This window comes from Pleuronectes platessa, chromosome 2, assembly GCF_947347685.1.
Source record: "Pleuronectes platessa chromosome 2, fPlePla1.1, whole genome shotgun sequence".
NCBI classification, from domain to species: domain Eukaryota; kingdom Metazoa; phylum Chordata; class Actinopteri; order Pleuronectiformes; family Pleuronectidae; genus Pleuronectes; species Pleuronectes platessa.
The window spans coordinates 1,857,903-1,867,138 of NC_070627.1; the positions used below are offsets into that span (position 1 = coordinate 1,857,903).

At 47.2% G+C, this 9,236-nt stretch overlaps 1 protein-coding gene across 1 annotated transcript; it reads left to right on the forward strand.

Moving 5' to 3' along the window:
- Nucleotides 1-384: 384 nt before the first annotated feature.
- On the forward strand, nt 385-8,841 carry mcm2 (minichromosome maintenance complex component 2). The gene is made up of 19 exons (XM_053438812.1): nt 385-484; nt 1,740-1,942; nt 2,028-2,200; nt 2,646-2,912; nt 2,998-3,095; nt 3,432-3,553; nt 3,799-4,006; nt 4,113-4,247; nt 4,347-4,538; nt 4,643-4,736; nt 4,978-5,056; nt 5,424-5,595; nt 5,683-5,809; nt 6,346-6,458; nt 6,562-6,726; nt 6,844-6,918; nt 7,074-7,256; nt 7,562-7,717; nt 7,932-8,841. The coding sequence occupies exons 1-19, from the start codon at nt 479-481 to the stop codon at nt 8,040-8,042; spliced, it is 2,679 nt and encodes an 892-aa protein (XP_053294787.1). The 5' UTR covers nt 385-478; the 3' UTR covers nt 8,043-8,841.
- Nucleotides 8,842-9,236: the final 395 nt, after the last annotated feature.

The window sequence follows — 9,236 nt, forward strand, 5'->3', positions numbered from 1 at the left end:
GTGTATCTTTTATCCAGATGTGCTGTAATCGAGATGTTTAATTGTTTAATTTGTATTAAAAAATAAGAAGAAATGTTGATAGATTATCTTTTTGGGACGTTTCCTTTAAATAAAGGGCTTGCAGATATTCCCGGGAAAAAATAGAATACGTCACAGTCCCCTCCCGTTCTGTCACGCCCAGAAAATGTACGTTTGTTTTCCCTTCACGCCCAGCGCCGCTGTCACTCGAACGTGTCCCCACGACACCGCCCGGACGAGACTGACCGAGGGCGCGTGTAAAACAAGCGCACTCTTCTTTCAGACCCCGCCCCCGTGAAACGAATCGACGAATCAGGACACGAGACGTCAGAGTCCCATCTGAATATTCATTATTTTTCGCGGGCTTTCACTGTCACGTGGTGGTTTCGCGCGAAAAGCGAGTCCCGGCCGGAAGAAGAAGTTTGTGCCGAAGCGACAGAAACAGACGCAGCAGCGAAACATGGCGGTGAGTGAAAACCTGTGAAAACAGAAGATTATTATTATATTATTATTACACGAGTCATGGGCTCGATGCAGGAGACAGAAGAGAATCGATCTGTCCACGTGACGGATCAGTGAGAATCCAGTTCGATGTTTGTTCTTCACTTCTGAGGCTGAACAAAAGAGAAACGGAGATTCTGTCGGAAATGTGGATTCTTATGTTTTTAATGTTTAGTTTCTCGTCATAACTTCTATTAGAACATCAGGATCGTTTATCTGTGAACACGTCTTTGTTTATATTGTTTGATATCTTGTTCGCTTTATTCTTAATAACCACATGTCAGCTGTGCTCGCAACGAGCACAGCTGACATGTGGTTATTAAGAATAAAGCGAACAAGATATTAGCTGAACATCCTGTTAAATAATGTTATCATCTTCCACATGTAGCCACAGGGACTTTTCTTTAGCTAAATTCTTCAGACTTTATTAATTCTAATATTTCCTTTTCATCCTGATACTTTAACGAGCTCCTTTCACAACATCCAATTTATATTCACAGTTTCTTCAATCTCCATCAGTTATTAAAGCCATAGATGTTAATACCTGTGACAAATATCCATCATAAAAACACTTGTTTCAATAAACATGCACATAACTCCATCTTGTGTACTTATTGTACTTGTATGTATTTCGGTGCAGTCGTTGGTCTCATTGAACTCCGTCCGGCCTAAACAAAGGAAATGTCACAGGTTCGAAATACATTTAACTTTAGAAAGAATAACACTCGAGAGAAACTGTAGAAATACAATATTGTTTGAATCTGTGAGGCCAAAATTAAAAAAAAATTACTATAGTACAAGAGAAAACGATGCATTTGACGTTTAACTTATTCAAACGAAATAGAAACTGTCGTAGATAATTCTCATTATGCAGAATTACACGTGGACATTTCAGTGTTGAATTGGAGTAAACTTTAGCTGCTTTCATTTCCTGCTTTGCTCGGAAACTTATTTTATAAACTGAACATTTGTGTTGTACGAGTAAAATGTACAACATAACGAGAACCTGTCAGTAACAAATGAGACGAGGGCAAAATACAATCACCTATAATATCAAATAAACTGTCAATTATATTAATATCTTAGGAAAACCTAGAGCCATACTTTTATAAACACAATGAAAAGGATGGTGTATCAGCTCCACAGTTCCAGTAGATCACATCATGTTCTGGTTTCGGGATGTAAAGTAAAAACTAAACGTGTTTTTGTTTTTGTGGCAGGATTCCTCCGAGTCGTTCCACATGGCCACCAGCCCCAGCCGAGCCTCCAGGAGAGGAGACATGACGTCCAGCCCGGGACGAGACCTGCCTCCTTTCGAGGACGAGTCGGAGGGGCTGCTGGGAGACGGACCCGTGCCCGGAGAGGAGGTGGAGGAGGAGGAGGACGGAGATGGGGAGGAGCTGATTGGGGACGGGATGGAGAGGTGAGGGCCGGGCTGTGTTCAGAAGTTCAACCTCAGACGAACTGTTTGTTCTGTTAATCAACACCGACTCCTTGACCCTCTTCAGGGACTACCGTGCCATCCCGGCTCTGGATCAGTACGAGGCCGAGGGTCTGGACCTGGAGGACGAGGATCTGTCGGAGCTGTCGCCTGGAGCCCGGGCCGCCGCCGAGGAGGCGATGAGTCGGAGGGACAGGGAGCAGGGAGTCAGCGGGCGCCTGAGGAGAGGACTGCTCTACGGTGAGGAGCTGAATGTTGGTGTATTTAAGGAAGAAGTTTCAGTACTGGGGACGTCCTGGTGAGCTGGAGGGGAACAGCTCTCCAGTTCTGTGCTCCACATATGGATGGAGGTTTCTGCAATGATTTGATAGATTTGAGCCTAAGATTTCTACAGATGTATACTGTGTTTTTAACAAGCATTAGCATTAAACCGCCTGAAAACATTAAATTACATGCAAACTGATCTTAAGCTCCTTTTCAAACGGAAGAGATCTTCAGATTTTGACCCTTTCTTCAACATGAACGTGGTTTTAGTTTTTACTACATCACCACTGTTAATGATTCTACTTTTCCAATATGTTGACCAACGTAGACTCGAAAACCCTCGAGGTAGAAGGATCAGCTAACACACAGCAGACCGATGTGTGTAAAAGTGAATTGACTCATTTCTCCTTCCTTCATCCAGACAGTGAAGATGAAGACGACGAGCGGCCGGCGGCTCGGCGAAGGCGATTGGCCGAGCGGGCGGCGGAGGGCGTCGACGGAGAGGACGAGGAGATGATCGAGAGCATCGAGAACCTGGAGGACATGAAGGGCCACACGGTGAGGGAGTGGGTCTCCATGGCGGCTCCCAGACTGGAAATCTACAACCGCTTCAAGAACTTCCTGCGAACCCACGTGGACGAGAACGGCCACAACGTCTTCAAGGAGAAGATCAGCGACATGTGCAAAGGTAGCCGAGGTTTTCCTTCTACGATAAAACCCAAACATCTAGATGAATGATTTTTAAACGAACGAACCTGCATCTGTTATTTCAGAGAACAAGGAAAGTCTGGTGGTGAACTATGAAGATCTCGCTGCCAGGGAACACGTGTTGGCCTACTTTCTACCAGAGGCTCCGACTGAGATGTTGAAGGTGAGTTGAGTTTATTTAAAAAAAAATTTCGCTTGATGAACTTTAATGAACTTTGTACGAATCCGAACGCTGCGGCAGACGAGACGAGACCAGTTTTAAAACCTTTTTTCAAGCATGTTTATCTGAGCTGCTTCCTGTTTTGATCACTGCTGTGGATGAAGGTCATCGTGCACTTTTAAATTAAAAACCTTCCAACTATAAGAGCGTCTGTTGTTCCTCAGGCTTTTTGTACGAAAACACAAAATAATTTCAGCTAAACCAAACAACAGGTGTGAAATAAATCTAACGTCAGACTCGATGAAACCGACCCGATCGTGTCTCTGTCTTTCTCGTCAGGTTTTCGATGAAGCAGCCAAAGAAGTGGTTCTGGCCATGTACCCGAAGTACGGCCGCATCGCCCACGAGATCCACGTCCGCATCTGCAACCTGCCGCTGGTCGAGGAGATCCGCTCACTCAGGTAAAGTTCTGCTCTTCATACTAATCAGTGTCTTTCTTCTTCCATCATTCTTCTTGTAACTGTAACAAATATGAATGTGCCACTAAAAGATCTTCTGTTAAACAAATACTCAGTTTTATCATAAATAATGAAGGAAAGAAGAAATGAATACAATTTCAACTGCATCTGATTCAGCTGCTTTAATCTTCATCTTCCTCCTCCTCCTCCTCCTCCTCCTCCTCCTCCTCCTCATCCTCCTCCTCCAGGCAGCTGCACCTGAACCAGCTGATCCGGACCAGCGGTGTGGTGAGCAGCTGCACCGGCGTCCTCCCTCAGCTCGGCATGATCAAGTACAACTGTAACAAGTGTAACTTCGTGCTGGGGCCCTTCTTCCAGTCCCAGAACCAGGAGGTGAAGCCGGGCTCCTGTCCCGAGTGTCAGTCCCAGGGGCCCTTCGAGATCAACATGGAGGAGGTGAGCACAGAGCGTGATGTCATTCACTCTGTCGTGTAACTACCAATGAGGAGGTTGTTGTTGTTGTTTTGTTTCTTTGAATGAACCAGTCGTCCTCCTCCTGCAGACAGTTTACCAGAACTACCAGAGAATCACCATCCAGGAAAGTCCTGGTAAAGTGGCCGCCGGGCGCCTCCCTCGCTCCAAAGACGCCATCTTGCTGGCCGACCTCGTCGACAACTGTAAACCTGGAGACGAGATTGTGAGTCTGTTTTTGAAAAGGATCAATAATCGAACAAAACGTTTTGATTCTACCGTGGAAAACAGAGACTGAACTTGATGCTGTTCCTCCTCCTCTCAGGAGCTGACAGGAATCTACCACAACAACTACGACGGCTCCCTGAACATGGCCAACGGCTTCCCGGTGTTCGCCACCGTCATCCTGGCCAACCACATCACCTGCCGCGACGACGGGGTCGCCGTGGCCGAGCTGACGGACGAAGACGTGAAGGCCATCGTGACGCTGTCCAAGGACGAGCGCATCGGAGAGCGGGTGAGGGGTCCCGCTCCAGACGTCTGATACTAAAGCACTGATGAGTCACACCAGTGTAACGATGGCTGCTGCTCACCTGATCTCTGACTGGTTTCCTGTTGCAGATCTTTGCCAGCATGGCTCCGTCCATCTACGGCCACGAGGACATCAAGAGAGCTCTGGCTCTGGCGCTGTTCGGAGGAGAGCCCAAAAACCCAGGTAGAGAAACCAGTCCACATGTGAGCGGGTCAGAAACCTGGTCTGTACGGGGAACTCGTGATGGCTTCATTATTTTTAATCTTTGATATTCCGACTGCATCTACACTGATCTGCTGATTTTGTGAGACTTTTAGAAAACCATGACGCCCACGTTCTCCTCCTGATTGGCTCTTATCGGTCACATGACTCGACTACCAGCAGTGAGTGCTAAACACACTAAACACTCTGTTTCTTTTTCCAGGCGGGAAACACAAGGTGCGCGGAGACATCAATATTCTTCTGTGTGGAGACCCTGGAACAGCCAAGTCCCAGTTCCTCAAGTACGTGTGCTAGTGTGTTTGTGTACAAGTACTGCTGAAGTAAATATTAAATATAATAGTTGGGGAACTGTGCTTCAATTAGTCCGGTTTCAGGTTTGTTACATAGGGACAGAAAAACAGATTTAACTGTTAATTTGAGTTGGTGTACCTAATAAACTGGTCACTGACAGTATGTGGTCAACAACAATAACTACTAATAATAACTAATAACTGGTTGTGAACTGGCGTGTTAAACCTAAAGAGTAAAATAACCAATAAAGCAAGTGTTAAGGAAAAATAGATGAATTTTAGTTTTTATATTGAAAGACGATCAAAGTTCTAGTCGGGTGACGGTAGAATGTGAATCCTGACCTGTGTTCCTCTGCAGGTACGTGGAGAAGGTGTCGAGTCGCGCCGTCTTCACCACCGGTCAGGGAGCGTCCGCCGTGGGGCTGACCGCCTACGTGCAGAGACACCCGGTGAGCCGGGAGTGGACGCTGGAGGCCGGAGCGCTGGTGCTGGCCGACCGCGGCGTCTGTCTGATTGACGAGTTCGATAAGGTGAGCTGAGCCTGACCGGGCGGGAACTGAACCTAATCCACCCGTTACTGAGACAGAAGTGAAACCAGACGTGTCTCTGTGCTCCAGATGAACGACTCCGACCGGACGAGTATCCACGAGGCCATGGAGCAGCAGAGCATCTCCATCTCCAAAGCCGGCATCGTCACCTCGCTGCAGGCCCGGTGCACCATCATCGCCGCCTCCAACCCGATCGGTACGTGACTCACAGGTTCAGTCAGACTCGTCCTTGACTCTGAAAAAAACCTGCGACCTTCAGCCGTCAGCGTTTCGTTAGAGCCGCGAGGTTCCAGCTCGAGGACGTCAGGCGGCCGGGAGCTGATAAAGACGAGAGTCGCTCAGAGATGAAATCTGAGGCCGAGGACATGAAGTGCTTCAGACATAATGAGGACGATCCTGCTATCAAATCTAAAACCACTTTAAAAAGACGTGAGATACGACGTCTTCTCTCGGGCTTTTGTGAGAAGTTTGTAAAATAAAGAGTATGGGGATTGAGTTTTGATTCGTCGAAGGTCAGAGGTCGTTACAGAAGAGCAATGCTGAGGAAGTTCAAGAGCAGATGACGGAGTCAGACGGAGTGTTCTTAAAGTGTCACTGAGACGTAGAAACGAGACATGGAAGGTTTCTGACTGAGACGTATATCAGCCGGTAGATGACTGGAGGATTTATCACTTCATTATTATTCAGATTGTATCGTTCTCTTGAGTGACAGCTGATGTGTGTCTCCTGCAGGCGGCCGGTACGACCCCTCCCTGACCTTCGCTGACAACGTGGACCTGACGGAGCCAATCGTGTCGCGTTTCGACGTGTTGTGTGTCGTCCGAGACACAATCGACCCCGTGCAGGTACACGCCCCCTTTGTCTCTTTCTTCTGAAGGATTCTGTCCAGATTTAGATGGTTTATGTCCTCGGATCCTTCTCACCACTCCCCCGTTTGGCTCGTGACAGGACGAGATGCTGGCTCGCTTCGTGGTCGGCTCCCACATCAAACATCACCCCAGCCACAAGGAAAGGGGCGTGGCCTTAGAGGACGTGGTGCTGCCCAACTCGTCCGACGTGCCGCCGATTCCCCAGCAGCTGCTGAGGAAGTACATCATCTACTCCAAAGAGCGGGTACGACCACGGTGACCCTGGACACTCACCGTCATGTTCATCACACACACACGACTGTTGGTCTTTAACCACCAGTTTGACCAGTGGAAATTGAAAATCTGCTTCTTTAATCTGCAGATTCATCCCAAACTGAACCAGATGGATCAGGACAAAGTGGCTCGTATCTACAGCGAGCTCCGCAAAGAGTCGATGGTGAGTCCTCTGAACATGTCCACCTTTCACTGAGGAGACATTCCACAAAATCAAGTATATCATAGAATTTTAAGGTTGTGTATATTTGTGTGGTTGTGATTTGTCCGTTGCTCCTTTTGAGAATCTGTAACGTCTCATTGATGTTCGGCCACCAGGCGACAGGCAGCATCCCCATCACCGTGCGTCACATCGAGTCCATGATCCGAATGGCCGAGGCCCACGCCAAGATCCACCTGAGGGACTACGTGCTGGAGGACGACGTCAACATGGCGATCAGGGTGATGCTGGAGAGCTTCATCGACACGCAGAAGTTCAGCGTCATGAGGAGCATGAGGAAGGTTCGTGGTCTCTCACTGTCACAGATGGTTCAGGGTCTCAGGACTTTAACGCCGCTGCAAAACAGGAAGTGCTAATCCACAACTCGGCTTCATTTCGAATCCTCAAAGTTGCCAAAGTGTAAACAAACCCAAGATTTAAACATATTTCCTGTGTTTACATTGCTTAAATGTATTTGAATGCAATAAAAAGTGTAAAAGTATAATACACTTTAAAATATACACAATGTAATGGTATTTCTGAGAGCACAGCTGAAAATCAGGAGTGTCAGTTTGTGTCTAATGTTCATGAATCTGTTTCCTCGCAGACGTTCGCTCGTTATCTCGCTTTCCGCAGAGACAACAACGAGCTGCTGCTCTTCATCCTCAAGCAGCTGGTGGCCGAGCAGGTCTCCTACCAGCGCAACCGCTACGGCGCCCAGAACGACACCATCGAGATCCCAGAGAAGGAGCTGCAGGACAAGGTAACGAGGAACCACATGGTCACACGGTGTAGATACTTGACTGGGCGTGTTCCCGGGTCAGAGACTCCTCACGGATACGTCCCTGATCAGTTGACCTCATACGATGCAGAATCTTTTTCACACAATACTTTTCTGCTCACAGTAAGAAAGGATAACAAGTTCTAATTGTCTCTTTTTGTCCTCCTCCTCTTCCTCTGTCCTCTTCCTCCTGCAGGCGAGACAGATCAACATCCACAACCTGTCTGCGTTCTACGACAGCGACCATTTCCGCTCCAACAAGTTCAGCCACGACGGCAAAAAGAAACTGATCCTGCAGCAGTTCTGAGTTTTCTGTCCTCTTCCTCCTCTTCCTCCTCTTCCTCCCTAACAGTGTTTCTTGAACTCGATTTCTGGGCCCATCTCTATCGTTGTAGAAAACAGTGCTTGTTGTTGTTGTTGTTGTTATCATGTCGGAGTCGGACGTGTCACAAGTGAGATGTTGTTTCCTTTGGGCTCTGAAGTGATTTGAAAATGTCTGAAGAGAGAGAAGGAGCTGGGAGGACGTGTGTGAACAGGGAGGAGTCAGTTTTCATCCAATCACAGCTCGGAGCGGAACACAGACGAGGAATTTGGTTCGACCATAAAATGTGCTGACAAGCGATGGAGGAAACGGAAGCAGCTGATTCCTCACAGATGATGATGTACGGTTTCCAGCGGTTATTTAAAATGTTGGTTATAACTGGGAATGAACAAGTAGACGTGTGTTCAGGACGTTAAAGGTTCAGTTAATGTTTCTACCTGATGTTACGCTGCATCGCCACAAAATAAGAGTGGATCTAAAATCAGTTCAGTAAAAATACAGAATTAAATATAAGAATTTAATGTTTCAGAAAAATATGCCGATCCTCTGTTTTCTGTCTGTATCTGTCCCCACGAGGGCCGAGTGTAAATAAATGTAAATGTTTTTGTTCTTGTTGTCGTAGAAAAATACTTTTCTTCTCATTCTGGTGGAAGTTCGACCTGAAGATTCCAACATAAAAAGATTTTGTATGTTAAAACGAACCCGTGTTTAATGTTTCTACTGTGGAAACTCACTTGAAGTTGGATTGTTGGTGTTTTGATAATAAACTTGTTTGTTTAACTTCTGCTCTGCATCATTCAGTGTGATTCACGAAACATGTTATTCCTAAAGGATATAAAACAATACATTTGATATATTTTAAATGTTGCCCTGCAGGATTTGGTCATATCAGTTTTTCTTGTAATAAAAGTTTGGAGCTGTTGTGTACGTGCGGCACCTGAACGCAGCAGGGGTCATCTCTGGCGCCATCTAGCGGCGGGTGGCGTGAACAGCAGCCAGCAGCAGTCACGGTTATTTCAGCGTCGTTGCAGCAGCAGAGGAGGAAGAGGAGGAGGAGGAAGATCGCATCCTGCAGCTCTGTCCTCCAGCCTCACACCGGAGACTCACGCGGAGTGAACCGGCAGCACAGAGCAAACATAGCGGCCACGAGCAGCGCGTCACCGCGAAGACCTCCATCCA

Bases quoted from the DNA above. Each gene is read 5' to 3' on its own strand.
- mcm2 (XM_053438812.1), top strand. The intron at 4,539-4,642 runs GTGAGGGGTCCC...TTCCTGTTGCAG, and splicing joins ACGAGCGCATCGGAGAGCGG to ATCTTTGCCAGCATGGCTCC. The intron at 6,727-6,843 runs GTACGACCACGG...TTTAATCTGCAG, and splicing joins TCATCTACTCCAAAGAGCGG to ATTCATCCCAAACTGAACCA.